Genomic DNA, 16,302 nt, shown 5'->3' with positions numbered 1-16,302 from the left:
GCCCATGCAATGTATATGTTTGAAACCCGCCAAACTGACCCCAAACCAGCCCAAATTTTGTCCACCCGCCCAAGCCAATTTTTCCCCGCACAATCAAATTCAAAACAGCGCCCAATCTGGCAACACTGATTTTGAGTCCTTATTCGTAACTGGTCCGTTTAGGGCGTTTGGTGACGCAGTTCTGCCACCTTGAGGCCATAATAGCGATATTGCAACTATAATTTTGCTGAGACTTGCACACTGTGCGCACAGTACACACTTTGAAAACGGTGCTTTTAGTACGGCAGACAGAAGGCCTTCTACAATATTGAAATTGCATGTTTATTACGTTTCTATGCCTTTTGAGATTTCTAGCATCTGAGCAGTGACGGAGCTGAAGACTGACACATAATGATGCGAGCTGACGGTAACCCAGGCGACCGGCTTCTGCATCAGTACCCGTAGTTCCGTACGAACAGCAGCTATCTCTCTCTATTTCAGGGCGACTCGTGCTGAAATCTTCTAACATGACGCATCGCATGGTAAAAAAATCATTTTCTCTGTACCGTGCAATCAAATACATAGTGCTTGACGAGACGGACGGTCAGCTGATCACTGTTTGACAGTATGGCTGATATGTAAATAGACCGAATTTTTATATATCTCTTTATGTGTATAAACAAGCTTTTTATAGAAATTGCTGTTACATCATGCCAGAAAGGCTACAGTTTACATACTGGTTTTTAGGGCTCAATCGATTATGAAACAGAATGACTTTGCTCTGTAATGTTGTCTTTGATTTTAAAGGTAGATTGACTTGGTCAATAGAATGGATGTCCCGGCGGTAAACCAGAGCTATACACATCCACCACCTCAGCCATGGGCCGGACAGAGCCCCAGGACCCCAACCATGCCTCCTCCCAGCTGTGCACCTCCTTCTTATCACTACCCAAACCTGAACACAGATCAGCAGAGTGTGACCCTGATGACCCACATGACAGGAACCTCAGCAGGTCATCGGCCTCATTCACTGTATTGGGACCCCTCACAGCAAAGCTACCAGGGTAAGCATAATAAATCTTAGAACATCACAATCTATGGAGAATTTCGCTGTCTGATGGAAGAAAATGACAAAAATTTTTAACCTCTCTTGTCGCAGATGTGTTAAAGCCTGTTCCTGAGATCACAAATATGACGACTCAAGGAGTGCCACAGAGAAACTACTCATTACCAGTGAGAGTGACAATGTAGGGGAGATCGGGGGATATTGTGCTTTTTTTAAATTATTTAATTTATTTATAATAATTTTTTTGTTTGTTTATTTCAAGGTACATTTTCCTTTTTCAATCTTATTAAAATCCTAAACTCTATGCTTTATCCTATAATTTATCTCATACAATTTTATATATATTATATTATTCTTGAATGTTTTTCACCTTTATCTGGTATTAAATCATTTAGCTGTCCCAGATTAATGTGCATTTACATAAAAAAATTCTCACTGTAAGTCTACATTGTAATCTAAAAAAAAATGGATTAAATATTTTTTTATGGTAAAATACAATAAAATATATTTTAAAATACAAGTGAAAAAAATATGTAAAGTATTGTATTGTTTCTACCAGTGACAGTGTAAGCATAAACTTTTATCACTAATTTAGTGATTAAATAAAAAATAACAAAATTGGAATGAAAAAAAACTATTCAAGGCATCACGACATAAGATAGCATAGGAAAAGTTCTGGAAATTAAAAAATACCTAAATTAAAAAGTTGTTACAATCACACTTCTTTTTCCCCAACAGCGAGAACTTTAATGAGTAAGTGCTGAATATGTGTCATCATTATGGCTTGTATGTGATTGATGGAAAGCTTGAATGTGATGGAAATGTAGTGTTACATTTGCAGTCTGTTTTAACTGTCTCAGTCTTGTCTATTATAGAAGCATGAGGCCAACATGATCTGTATTGAATTTACTGAAGGATCACTTTCTTTTCCTCTCTTTTGTCAGACAAGTCCAGTGTCAAATTCCAAGACAGAGTCTCGGTATGGCCTGGATCCTCAGTTTCTGCCCAGTGTGGTAAATCAGCTCGCCCTCTTATTCTGTAATGTTTCCTACAAGACAGCTCAGGTTTGGTTGCACTGTTGTGTATGGCTGTGTTGTTTTGTCTCAGTGTATGTGTCCTCTGTCTCCAAAACGTTCAGGTCCATGTGATTAAAGAGAACAGGATCCAGTGGGAGGGGAAAGTGTTTGTTTCAGAATCCAAATCTTCAGTTCCTCCTCTCTCATCAACACAATGCACCCTGGAGGACAGAGGTACTGTCACTGCTGCCCAGTTTAGCCATATTATCTTTTGACTTCATAGATTCACATGAAAAATAAATGTGATGCACCTGCTTTTTGTATCACAACAGCTTTTGTTGTACTTTTGTTGAAATTATTTTGACTTTAACTAACTTTCAGACAATAATGGAGCCAGGCACAAAAGGTAATGAAATATTGACAGCTGTTGTTCTTATAATCAGACATCATGATAATCTCAAACACAGCTGCTGTTTTTCAGTCTCATAAATTCAGCAGCACATTAATGGTGGAGTCATGCTGACACTAGGACAGACATTACAGCTTCACTGATATTTTTTTAATCAGGCTTTTATTAAAGTAAAAATGTGATACATTCTTATTATTAAATCCTTTTTTGGAAAAAAAAATATTATTTATCAGTTATTGAGTTATTGAATAATTATTATTTAGTTAATAATTATTATTATTATTATTGGACATTAAAAATTAATCATTTATTTATTTATTGAGAAAGAAATTAAGTAGTATTAGAAAAATAGAATTTGTATGAGGCAAACAGAACTAAATGCTTTTACTTTAAAATATTTTTATTTATAATATTAATAAAAACAGATTTTTTTAAATCAGCTTTGTACTGTTACAATGTCAGTAATATATGTAAATGAACAATGTGTACAAAGGTCTTTATTTATTTGTCAGCAAAATCCACTGGATGACATAAAATATAAAACTACAGATCTTACTTTTGAATTTTTGTGTCCCTGTCCATGAACAGTCGGATCGAGCCCAGTGCATTATGGGGGTTGAAGTTTCCCTACCTTTTTTGGCAAAAGGAAACATCACAGCTTTTTTCCTCTGTTTTCTCTAGTCATGTAGCAATTTAAAGAAGAAATATGCTTTTCTACTGCATACTTTCTGCAGCCAAGTTTTATTAAAAGCCAGCAGTGAATTACCCTTTTAAATTTAAAATGTTTAGTGCAGTTTGGCCCTTTAAAAACATTTATTTTTTCTAATACTATTTCTTTATTTCTCAAAAAAAAAATGTATATATATATATATATTTAATTTGCCAATACCTGTGTTACCTGTGTTTTCATAGCTTTTGCAATTTAAAAAAATATTGGGTACAGAAACCAAAAGAATATGAAGCATGGATATTTTCTCCAGTTAATTGAAAGTGAAAAGTATGTGAAGAAATGTGGCCAAGTATGGTGACCCATACTTGGAATTAGTGCTCTGCATTTAACCCATCCAAAGTGCACACACAGCAGTGAACACACCCAGAGCAGTGGGCAGCCATTTATGCTGCAGCACCCAGGGAGCAGTTGGGGGTTCGGTGCCTTTCTCAAGGGCACCTCAGTCATGGTATTAAAGATGGAAGAGAGCACTGCACATTCCCTGCCCCCCCCTACAATCCCTGCCGGTACGAGACTCGAACCCACAACCTTTGGGTTACAAGTCCAACTCACTAACCATTAGGCCACGACTTCCACATATTGAATGATTAACATTAGATTAATATCTAATAACTCCATTCTGCTCTCTGTTGTTCTGTTGTCTGTGTTTCCTTGTCTGGACACAGCATTGTTCACACACTGTGTGGTATCGGCTTTTGGTATCGGAGTATTTTAATGAGTATGAGTACAGGAGCGCAGCATTGGTCCCAATACCAGTATCAGTATCGGTGCATCCCTAGTTGTTATAAGTTAAAATGAGATTATAATATTGTACAACACAATATAGTATAAGGCTTTTGTTGTTCGCTGTGCTTCACAGGTAATGCCACAGCTCGTTTTATCCGCTGCACGTCCTATAGCTTCCCTGTGGAGGCTCAGTCAGCTCAGAAAACTCATCTCCCGCTGGGTGCGATCGTGTGTCCGCTGGCCAGGCCCGAGAAAGGAGAAGTATGAATGAAAAGGGGTGTTCAGAATGAATAAGATATCCTGAGGAAAATGTCACTTTTATTTGTCTTTTTTGTGTCGAATTGTGTGGGTGTTTTGTAGAAATCTCAATCACCTTCACATACTCCTCAGTGTTTTACTGTGACCTGATTATTTTAAAGATGAAATACTCTTATAAACATGTTGTGTGAATGTTTTCCACAGCGTGATGTGCCAGTTTGTGAGGCGGGAGATTGTGTTAAAGGCTGTGCACACTGCGGGGCCTTCATGAGCCCTGCTATGAGCTGGCAGGACTGCGGGCAAAGATTCTACTGTCCTTTCTGCGACAAACTCACAGAAGGTACGTCTTGTTTGGCCTACAGTCTTTTTTAAATTTTTGCACATATCTGCCCCCATCTTTGCTCAAACATGTATTTTTCTGATAGTGCCATGGCAGTCCTATCAGCCCACTAATCAGGGTCGCCGCGTCGACTGCGGAAAAAAACCTGAGCTCAGTCTTGGCTCATATGAGATCCTGCAAAAACAGTTGGTCAGGAATGGCGTGGATTTGTTTAGAACTTTATTTTTTCTCTTGTTTTATACTATGTGTTGTAATACAAACAGCTAGTTCAAAGCATGATCATTTTCATAAATTTTCATGATCATCGTTTTTATTTTAAAATATACACTACCATTCAAAAGTTTAAGGTTAGTAAGATATATATATATCTTACTAATATATATATATATATATATATATATATATATATATATGGATGCACTTAATGAAAAAAATTTATAGATTTATATGGCAAGGACACATTCAATTGAAAAGTGATAGTAAAAACATTTAGAATAATGTTACAATTTCTATTTCATTTCTATTTCAAATATATATATATATATATATATATATATATGGATGCACTTAATGAAAAAAATTTATAGATTTATATGGCAAGGACACATTCAATTGAAAAGTGATAGTAAAAACATTTAGAATAATGTTACAATTTTCTATTTCAAATAATTGTTGTTGTTTTGAATTTTGAATTCACAAAATAATCTGGAAAAGAAAATATCAAGGTTACCACAAAAATATTAAGCAGCACAACTGTTTTCAATATTGATAATAATAATAAATGTTTCTTGAGCACCAAATCAGCATATTAGAATGATTTCTGAAAGATCATGTGACACTGAAGACTGGAGTAATGGCCGCTGAAAATTCAGCTTTGCTATCACAGGAATAATTTCATTTTAAAATATATTAAAAGAGAAAGCAGTTATTTTAAAATTCTTAATGAAATAAGTGCAGTCTGTGTGAGCGTAAGAGACTTATTGAAAAACATTTTTAAAATAACTTACCGACCCCAAACTTTTGAACGTTAATGTACATACAATAGTCTGCTTTTTATATTGATGTCAGTTTTATTTAATTTGTTGAATAGTCCTGACAGAGTTTTTGTTGTTGTTGTTGTTTATCATTTTCACTTACACTATGATCTTCTAAACAGGGTAAAGCTGCTGTGTTGCTGCTGGCGATAGATGTTTCTGCCAGTGCGGTTAGAACGGGGCAGCCAGACCACATTTGTAAGCAGATTTGTTCTCAATTGCAAGCTTTAAATGGGTAAGGGATGTTAACATTTAGAATTTTCACAATCATGTCCACCATTCCTGATGTTTAAAATCAATTCTGGAAGTAAAATGGCTTGTGAATGTTGTGTCATTGTTTTAGGCCCGAAGAAACTGTCCGATCAGAGCTTCGAGTGGGTTTGATGACCTATGACAGCCGTATCCATCTGTATAACCTGAGTCCAGCTCTGTCCCGCCCCCACATGATGGTCATCACTGACTGTGAAGAGTTGGAACTTCCTGTGGGGGAGGGCCTTCTGGTGCCACTGAAAGACTGCAGACACATACTTGAAAGGTTTTGACATGGCATTTGTTCTACTAATTTAATTATCGTTAAAGCAAGAGGCAAAAGGTTAACAATAGTTCTTTCTTCTTGGACAGAGTTCTACAGGAAATTTCACTTTTCAACCCTGAATCGGAAGATAGATCCAGCTCACAAGAGCTTCCTGTTTCTGCAGGACTGAAGATTCTTCAGGCAAGAGCCTTAATATGAGTATTAAACACGCACATGCCCTTGCTGAAAAATTCAGTGTCTGTGCTGCAAATGTTGATTTATAAATCTCTTACGTCTCTTTTCAATAGGCTGCAGCATCTCCAGGCAAATTATTGATCTTCCATTCCTCACCTGTTTCTGAAGGCACAAATCAGAAAAACTCCTCTGGTTTCTTCAGCTCTAGCAAAGTGAAGAGCATGCATTTTTTCCACAATATTAGCCATAAAGTTAGTTTTGAGGATTATATAAAAGTGCTTTATTTATCTGCTTCCTCTTGGTTTCATATTAGTCCATCTTCCAAGGACCAGATTCCTCGATCTCATTGGCTAAAGAGTGTGTCAGTCAAGGCTGCAGTGTGCACATCTTCGTGTTCTCCCATCAAGAAGTAGGCGGGGCTTGGCCAGGGCACATCCCCTTTCTCACAGGGGGTGGTGTCATCTGCTATAACAGTCTACAGGTAATAAATGTCATCTGCACTCAGTCGACATCAGGTACACCCTCATGTCCTATTATGTCAGACGAAGAAAACCTTAGAGCCCAGTTACTCTAAAACTGCTGTACAGATTTGACATTTCAAAACAACCCTATGACTGCTTTGAGAATTAGCCTGGAATGTCATAATGGTTGGTACTTGTTAAAAGTCTCTGCTGCTAATACAAGGTTTTTGTAGACATCTTATTAACTGGAAGTGTTACAAAGTTCGCCTTCCTGCTCTATCATCATAGTCGCCCTGAGCAAGCCACTTTATCCAGTGCTGCTTTGAGAGGACCGCTCCTGCAATTAGAGCACTGTAGTAATGGATGAAAAATTCTTTTTTTCTTTCTTTCTTTTTCTTTTTCTTTTTCTTCATAAACAAAACCGTTATTCTGTCCACTTCCCTCTGTGTGAAGAGAACTGGATTGAGCACTCAGAAGAGGAGTGACAACCATATTTAATGAAGTTGTGTCATTTCATACTGTGTCTTTCTGTGTATTTTTCTTTCGCAGTCAGAGATGGAACAGGAACGCTTCCGAGCTGATCTGAGCAGATGTGTGAACATGCAGATGGCCTTCAAAGTTCAACTCAGAGTTTTTGTCAGTAAAGGTAATCAAAGGGGCATCTAAAAGAATCTAGAAACCCAGATTCTAAAATGGGGAGGAACTGAGACTGAAAAGAACCAAATGTAAATGTGAAGACTGTAGTTTAGCTTTCAATAAATGTTTTTGTATGATGCTTTCTTTTTTAGATTAGACACAGAGCATACATATATGGGTCATAGTCTAAATAAAACATGACGATTTGCCAAATATCCAATCATTTGAGTACTAGAATGGATAGTCCCTTGTTCGTAACTTGAATTCAATGTGTGAATACCAGATGTTATTTGTAAATAGCTGCTGGATATATTAACAGCTCAATCGCTGTGTTTCTGCAGAGATGCGCTTATCTGGTTGCTATGGCTCCTTCATCGCCGATCCTGACTCCTGCTGTGTTGCCATGGCAGCGCTTGATTGGCGCACAGCTCTGGCATTTGAGTTCACTCACAACAAGTCTTTGGATGAAACGAGGGGTGTAGCCATACAGGTAGTATTGATGGGATGTCATTGAATGTATGATATATAATCATAAATTATCATATTAAATCATAGTTAGTATCACATTTTATTTAATAAATTACACTTATCTGAGAATAATGGACATGATAAATAATTTGATCTGTTGTTTATTATTTAATATATTTGTTATTATTCATTTGTTTGATTCCCTTCTCATCTGCTGGTGTAGTTTGTGCTATCATATAGTAACTCTTCTGGAGAGAACAGGACACGGATACACACCGTTATTCTGTCCACTTCCCGTCAGCTGCAAGACACCTTTAGAAGCAGCCAGGCCGAGACGCTCCTCACATTCTACTGCAAGAAAAGTATAAAAACAGTGTTTGCAGTTGCATACAGTAATACGATCATTCTGCCTTAAAATCAATATGAAATCAAATTTTACCATATTTGCTTTTTTAATCAAATATAATATATACACTTCTGTTCAAAAGTGTGGGGGTCAGGTTTTTTTTAGAGAAATAATACTTTTATTCAGCAAGGATGCATTCAGTTGTTTAAAAGCAAAGACATTTATAATGTTTCAAAGGTTTATTTATTAGGTTCTAATAAATGCTGTTGCTTTGTATTCATCAAAAAAAAAAGTCACAAAAATATTAAAGGTGTCATATTATGCCCCTTTTTACAATATGTAATATAAGTCTCTGGTGTCCCCAGAATGTGTCTATGAAGTTTCAGCTCAAAATACTCCACAGATCATGTATTATATAGTGGAAGAAACAAGCTGTTTTTCGGGCTTGTGTCTTTAAATGCAAATGAGCTGCTGCTCCCCGCCCCCTTTTCCAGAATAGAGCTGCACCTTTACAGCTCGTATCTGCTAAAAACATCTATTTTGGTTCTGATTATCATGTTTATCCCGCTGAAATCATGCGTTTTAAACCATATGAGTTTAAACTTCAGATATAAGGTTTTCTGAGCGCACACATGCGAAACGTTGTCACTTGCGAAATCAAAATGACGGTGCCATGGGTGGAAACGTACAGATTAAGGGGCGGTAATATTATAATGAGATCCCTTTGCCACGTTACCAAGGGAGCGAAATCAGACTCGCTGGTTTTCTCAGACGCTTGGAGGAAAAGGCTTACCAAAACAAAGCGATTGGGTTAATCTTTTTCATGTTTCCTTGGTTGGTAGATGCACCAGGGACCTGATTATAGCACTTAAAACCTGGAAAAGTCAGATTTTCATGATATGTCACCTTTAAGCAACTCTATTGGATGGCCAAATGGATATGGCCTTGGTTAACATAAATCCTTCTTTCAAAAATCTTACCGACCCCAAATTTTGAACGGTAGTGTGCAAATAATATGTAATATAAATATAATAATACTTAACAGGAATTTGCTTATATAATCACTTATCATAATTAACAGTTCATAATCAGTTGTTTTTATTGCACTGAGCTCAGTCTTCCTGCTTTTACTTCAGTTTTGTTATTTTGACATTCTAATATTTATAACTTTATTTTGTGTGTGTGAGTCAGTGTATTCATTAGCACTGGAGAGTCCGCTGCAGTCCCTGCGTGAGGAGTTACAGACAGAGGTTACTGAGATGTTGGCTTGCTTCAGGAAACACAGCTGCACTGCCTCTGTGTCCCCAGGACAGGTTAGTTCTTCATACTAGGGATGCACGATATTGGATTTTTGCCGATATCCAATATGCCGATAATTTTCAACTCATTTTGGCCGATAGCTGATGCCGATACGGATGTATAATTATTTTTAATTTTGGTCAGTTTTTAACAAGAACTTATTTGTTAGAATTAAACAATAATAAAGTTATTTTATAATGACAGTACATTGAAGATTTTAAAATAACTATAAATAAACTATGTATTAATCACTGCATTTTTTCCCCCCGGAAAGATGCAGTGGTAACCTTAACATTTAATTTTATGATTTAACATTTGTAAATGGTCTAGAACAAAAGAGTTGTAAAAATTCAGAAAATCTTTTAGAGCTCATAATTTGTTTAAAAAATATAACATATTACACATTAATGAATAAATCAGTATATATACAATTATTTAATTTAAGTTTCATGTTTGTGATTTTAGTTTTTGTTTTGTTCATGCAAGCCATAGCTTCTGACCTTTAAATCAAAACATACTCATGATTTTATGGCATCAATTACTGCTTTATTTAATCAGAAACAAAATTATCTAAATATTATTTGTGTATTTTGCTTTCATTTTATTAGAAGTAGGCCAACAGCACCCCCTACGGAATTAAAACTCCTTACTGAACGGGCATTAGGACCCGGGGGAGGCTGCCGCTGCACGTGCTATTACCGTTTACTCTATAATACACCTGAACGTGTCATTCTGTAAGTGCATTCTCACTTTAAATGCAGCAATTAAAACAGTGAATCCAATCACCATTCAGGCAAAACTTTGCTTCAAGAATGAGCCACACTGCTGACGTGATCTAATCGCTAGCACACCCTGAGCACATGTGAGTTAATATACTCCTCTGATCGGCAAGACATATCGGCATAATTTTCATATCAGGCCGATGCCGATATTTACATTTAAAGCCATTATCGGTCGATTCCGATATTGGTCAGATAATATTGTGCATCCCTACTTCATATATTACTCTCTCTTTAATGAGGATCTTTCATAGGTTTCGTAAGTTACAAGACCAGCACACACTTTTGAATGTTCAGATACTCTAGAGATTTTTCATACAGTTTCAGATTAAGCAGTAATTTTAGTCAAATATTTAACCATGATGGGTGATACCAATTAAAAAAATAAGTTTTCAGGCCAATTAATTTTTAATTGCTTAAATAAATAGTCACCTTTTTGTCACATTGCCTTATTTGTGTAAAAGCCCTAGACAGTTATTAGTGAATTGCGTAATTAGGGGGGGAAGTATTTTTAGGAGATAATAGATAGTCTAATATACTGTTACCCCAATCTGAATTAATTTTACCATTCATTAGCCACATTAATGATGCAGACACAGATAATAATATTGAGAAGCCATTCTAAGTGAATCCTATTTCATTTGGATAATAGAGTCTTGAATGTCATTCTCCTCTCTCTCTCGCTCTCTTTCTCTGTGTGTGTCTTTCTTTCTTTCAGCTGGTGTTGCCTCAGTTTCTGAAAGTCGTACCTGTCTACGTTAACAGTCTGCGCAAAAGTGAAGTGCTCCTGCCTGGGCAGCGGAGCTCTGTACATCAACGTCTACGACTGCGTAGCCTCATTGTCTCCATGGACACGCGGAGCGCTGCTTCCCAGTTCTACCCACTTATTCTGCCTCTGGTGAGAGACAGACATCTAGAACATTCTGTTCATCCAAATTAGTCACTGAAATGAGACAGTTTCCTTGTCTGTAAGGATTTGTAATTCTCTGTTGGTATTCTCCTCTCTCTCTCGCTCTCTTTCTCTGTGTGTGTGTCTTTCTTTCTTTCAGCTGGTGTTGCCTCAGTTTCTGAAAGTCGTACCTGTCTACGTTAACAGTCTGCGCAAAAGTGAAGTGCTGCTGCCTGGGCAGCGGAGCTCTGTACATCAACGTCTACGACTGCGTAGCCTCATTGTCTCCATGGACACGCGGAGCGCTGCTTCCCAGTTCTACCCACTTATTCTGCCTCTGGTGAGAGACAGACATCTAGAACATTCTGTTCATCCAAATTAGTCACTGAAATGAGACAGTTTCCTTGTCTGTAAGGATTTGTAATTCTCTGTTGGATTGTTATGCACATGGCAGGATTTAGAGATGCCACATTCTTCACGACTCTAGCAATAAATGCATTTACTGTATCTCTCTATTTGTAGCATATTATTTTTTACTTATTATGTCAAGATTTCTGGCACCAATATAATTATAATTAGGAATGCACACTATATTAGTATCATATTGAATGTCTGCTGATATTAGAAATGTATTTTGTAATTTATCAATATATGATAAGCATTGGATATATATCAGCCAATACTGAATATTTCATTGTCTATTTTTAGATTTAGATTTTCTTTATTGTCATATAATTCCTGTGTAAACTTATTACATTGCACTAATTTACATATACACTAATTTACATTATTAAATGTAATCTTTAGCAAATCTTAAAATGAATGTCCACTTTTTATACTGTATATTACAGTGTTGTAATGCCTAAATTCACTTACAGCATTTAAAATGATTAATTTTAGTTTTAAAGTTGTATCTCTAATTTATTTAGACAAAATTGTATAAATAGTATAAATGTTATCTATCATCTGCCAGTTCTTGGTTATTTACCATAGCAAGAACATTACTACCAGCTTATTGGTATTGGCTAGATTTTTCATAATTAAAAAAAAACAAGAAAAGACAAAAAAATTTATCCAAAAATTTGTCATAAATAGACAAATTTTCTATTATTGTCCATTTTCCACAGTGCCGAAACCAATAAAAACAGGCAACTAACTACCTTTAAAGGCTCTTTGTGTAAAAGACCTCTATAATAAATGGTCTTGTTGAACTGGAATGGGAACTGAAAGCCATAAAAGTTTGTCTGCATTGTACACCAAACATAAAAAAGAGCAAGGAAAATCCATGTCACATTTAAGGCTAAAGCAAACTTCCACCTAAATTATTGACACTTTCTCTCCTGACGGGATGATGACGCCTCTGTCTCTGTGTTTACCCTTCTCACCCCTGCAGTCTGTCTCTGCTGATAATGCCAACATGCCATCATTAGGGGAAGCCGTGCGCTGCACTGTCTCTAGTCTGGATCCAGGGGATCTGTATCTGATCTACTGCCCACTGGCATTGCTCCTTTGGGTGGGCAGCTGTGTGCCTCCTCATACTCTTCTACAGCTTTTCAACACCAACTCCTTCTCCTACCTCACATCTGGAGAGGTGAGGCGGGGACACATTGAGTTGGCATTTACATTAACATTTATTAATTTAGCAGAGTTTATCTAAAGTGACTGACAAATGAGAACAATTCATAGAAGCAGTTCATCTAAGGGAGAATCTGAGGGTTGGATACATGTTTTAAATGAAAACTTTCAAATCTAATCAGCTGTTTTCTACCATAATAGACTACTAGATAATGGGCAATTGACAAATAAGGTGTCCATGAACTGTATATAGGAAAAGATGTGGTAAGATCCCCCCACACCACCTCGAGTTTTGAGGTTTTATAAATAGTGATCTATGACTTTGTTTTATGTTTAATATCAAAGTTTTTTGTGTCTATTTGTTAATGAGGGATTTGTGGACACATTAATATTTTGAGATTTGTGGAGAAAAAATATTTTTTATTAAAAATATTTTTTATTTTGAATTGATAAGATTAAATAGAAACTTAGAAATAGCACAGAAGGCCTTAAGTAACTTGTTACTAATGTCATTATTTTCTTCAATACTTATTGTAATCTATGGGGTTATTATTGAGTATTTCCATGGGTAAGATGTACATTTCAGACATATTTGCTGTTTATTAAAACCTATAGGCTAATTAAGTGAAATCATAATGCTGTTATGACATCTTCAGTTAAAATATGGGCAGTTAAATATGGTATATATTCATATGTTTATATATTAGTCATAGAATAAATGTACCTTTCAGATGAATCTCTTTTACTGGGATTCTGATTCAACTAAATTGTCTGTTTTAAATATAATATTTGATTCAGTCTCTTATGCTCACCAAGTCTGCATTTATTTGATCAAAAATATAGTAAGACTGTGAAATATTATTACAATTTAAAATATGTTTTCGATGTTGATGTATTTTTAAAATGTAATTTATTTCTATAATGGCAAAGCTGAATTTCCAACTATTACTCCAGTCTCCTTAGTGTCACATGATCCTTCAGAAGTCATTCTAATATGATTATTTGGTGCTCAAAAAACATTACGTTTTACTATCAATGTTGAAAACAATTGTGCTGCTTAATATTTTTGAAGAAAAACTGTGATACATTTTTTTCTAGGGTTTTTGATGAATAGAAAGATCAAACAAACAGCATTTATTTGAAATAGAAACCTTTTGTAACATTATAAATGTCTGTACTGTCACTTTTGATTTTCAATTTAATGCGTCCTCGCTGAATAACACACACATATATATAGATATATATACACATACAGTGGGGCAAAAAAGTATTTAGTCAGCCACCAATTGTGCAAGTTCTCCCACTTAAAAAGATGAGAGAGGCCTGTAATTTTCATCATAGGTATACCTCAACTATGAGAGACAAAATGAGAAAAAAAAATCCAGAAAATCACATTGTAGGATTTTTAAAGAATTAATTGGTAAATTCCTCGGGAAAATAAGTATTTGGTCACCTACAAACAAGCAAGATTTCTGGCCCTCACAGACCTGTAACTTCAGTTTTAGTTGGAATGACCATGTCACTCTGCAGGAGTGCTTGAAATGTCATGTCGAAGTACCCATTTAAGCTAGTTTTCTTCATATTGTGTATTGCATTCATTGAATTTTAGTGCTTTGATTCCACTTTTGCCTTGTACATAGCATGTGTGTTGTATGTTCTCTGTAGATCAAACTTCCAGTGCTTGAGAACTCCCTCTCTATCAGCACCAGAGCTCTCATATGCTCTCTGCAGTCCTCAGCAGCTGTTACTCTCCAGGTGAATAATTCACACCCTTCATTTGCACAGTATTTAATTCAGGAACTGACTAGATTAACTTTTTGCGACAAAAAATCAGCACAGCTAAAGCCAAAGTATTGGATTTGACCGTTTTTCCTTCCAATCTCAGTTGTGGCATTAAAATGTGTTTAATTGTGTAAATAGTTGATTTATATTTGTTTCAATGTGTATTTGTTTTTGTTCAGCTAAAACTGGTTCAAGAGGGTGACAACTGTGAGGAGTCTCTGCAGCGCCTCCTGGTGGAGGACAAGAGTCCTAACGGTGGAGCTTCATATGCTGATTTCCTTTTTCATCTTCATGTCAATGCATTGCGTCTTACTGTGTGACAGTCTCTTCTCATTGACAAGGCTGTGGAATATTTGTAAAGCCCTTTGTGATAGTTCAGTCTCATTGAATTTTATCTTTTGCTCCCTCTATAGCCATTGCTGTCATTCTAAAAATCAATGAGGAATAAGAATTCTGTCTTGTATGTATTTACCAAACATTTACCTCTGAAATACTTACATTTGAAAAATTTACTAAATGCAAATTCGATGTGACCAGCTTATTATAGGAGAAATGCTGAATACTAAAATTAGTCCTTTAATTTTCAAGTGCCCAGAATGATTGAATACTGAACTCCCATCAAAGACTCAGTGATTAATGATTCTGTATTTGAAGTGAGTGAGTGTGTGTGGTTCTAGACATGGGTTTGATTTAACATTTGCTCTTGAGTCATGAATATTGTACTCTGAATTGAATTCATGAATTTGCCCAACTGACAGTGGTGAGTTAGAGTGTGCATATTTTTCAAGCAATAAAATATTCATTGTTTTTTTTTTTTGGTTTCATTACACATCAATATTTGATGTCATTATAAAACAATAAATTGAAAAATATTTTTCAATGAGCCATCAGCATGTGAACCTAACACTTTACAGTTTTAATAATTTTTTTATGAAGAAGATACGTTTCTCTCCAAAAATGAATAAATAACTGTAAATGTGTGACTGGCTCTGAATCTCTTTAGCATTGATCTTCTTTCCAATATATGTTCTTGTGAATTTCTGCCCCTCCTCCACAGAGAGCCAAAACACTCCTAATGAGTCATACCAACTCTAATTAGTGTAATTGGGGTTAATGATGTTGACATTGAGCTGAATATTTAATATCCGAGTGGGCGTCCAAGTTCGTTATCTAATGGCTGAAAAAATACACACACACACACACACACACACACACAGAGAACCAAATGAGCAATGTAAACATAATGGAACTATTGGCTAAAAAAAAATGCATTTTTAATGCATCTGACCATTTCAGTGTAAAAATAAAAAAACAACCTTTTTTTATACTTGATTGCACAACATACACAAGACAACACAATGTGAAAGGTCTGTGGAAGCCAACAAAAAACATGTCAGTCACCACCCATTCAAAATGATACCCCCATTTCCATTTAATCCTTGTCAATGCAAAAGACAACATTATGATCCTATCATGTATATAATAAATATATAATACAATTTATTTGTATATAGAGCCTTACATATAATGGAGCTCAAAGTGCTACACAAATCAGAGTATAAAACAATGAAAAATGTACAAATTCAAATGAATTTTAAAAAGTATATTGAATAATTTTCGAAATGTTAAATTCACGATGTTTGCATGTATTGAATATTTTATTTTCGTCTATCATCGGTGCTTTATTTATTTTTATGTTGGTTTAAGCTATCACGATTACGTAAGAGCTCATCGAAATACAAATAGCCCCCCTCATGGTTTGTCCCTATTTGGAGTTACAATAAGAGTAAACCAGCAGCG

The 16,302-nt window shown here is 35.7% G+C and overlaps 1 protein-coding gene across 1 annotated transcript; it reads left to right on the top strand.

Annotated features, from left to right (window-relative positions):
- Nucleotides 1-284: 284 nt before the first annotated feature.
- LOC107595973 (protein transport protein Sec24C) lies at nucleotides 285-15,084 on the top strand. Its single transcript, XM_016286570.1, has 21 exons — nucleotides 285-521; nucleotides 787-1,043; nucleotides 1,139-1,212; nucleotides 1,990-2,058; nucleotides 2,184-2,295; nucleotides 4,060-4,187; nucleotides 4,389-4,524; nucleotides 4,610-4,713; nucleotides 5,681-5,793; nucleotides 5,902-6,093; nucleotides 6,180-6,273; nucleotides 6,381-6,479; nucleotides 6,581-6,748; nucleotides 7,278-7,374; nucleotides 7,706-7,854; nucleotides 8,056-8,194; nucleotides 9,370-9,491; nucleotides 10,975-11,154; nucleotides 12,539-12,736; nucleotides 14,386-14,475; nucleotides 14,682-15,084. The coding sequence occupies exons 2-21, from the start codon at nucleotides 809-811 to the stop codon at nucleotides 14,820-14,822; spliced, it is 2,640 nt and encodes an 879-aa protein (XP_016142056.1). The 5' UTR covers nucleotides 285-521; nucleotides 787-808; the 3' UTR covers nucleotides 14,823-15,084.
- Nucleotides 15,085-16,302: the final 1,218 nt, after the last annotated feature.

This window comes from Sinocyclocheilus grahami, unplaced genomic scaffold, assembly GCF_001515645.1.
Source record: "Sinocyclocheilus grahami isolate Dianchi unplaced genomic scaffold, SAMN03320097.WGS_v1.1 scaffold211.1, whole genome shotgun sequence".
In the NCBI taxonomy this organism is placed as follows: Eukaryota; Metazoa; Chordata; class Actinopteri; order Cypriniformes; family Cyprinidae; genus Sinocyclocheilus; species Sinocyclocheilus grahami.
This window is presented reverse-complemented; position numbering and strand designations above follow the sequence as displayed.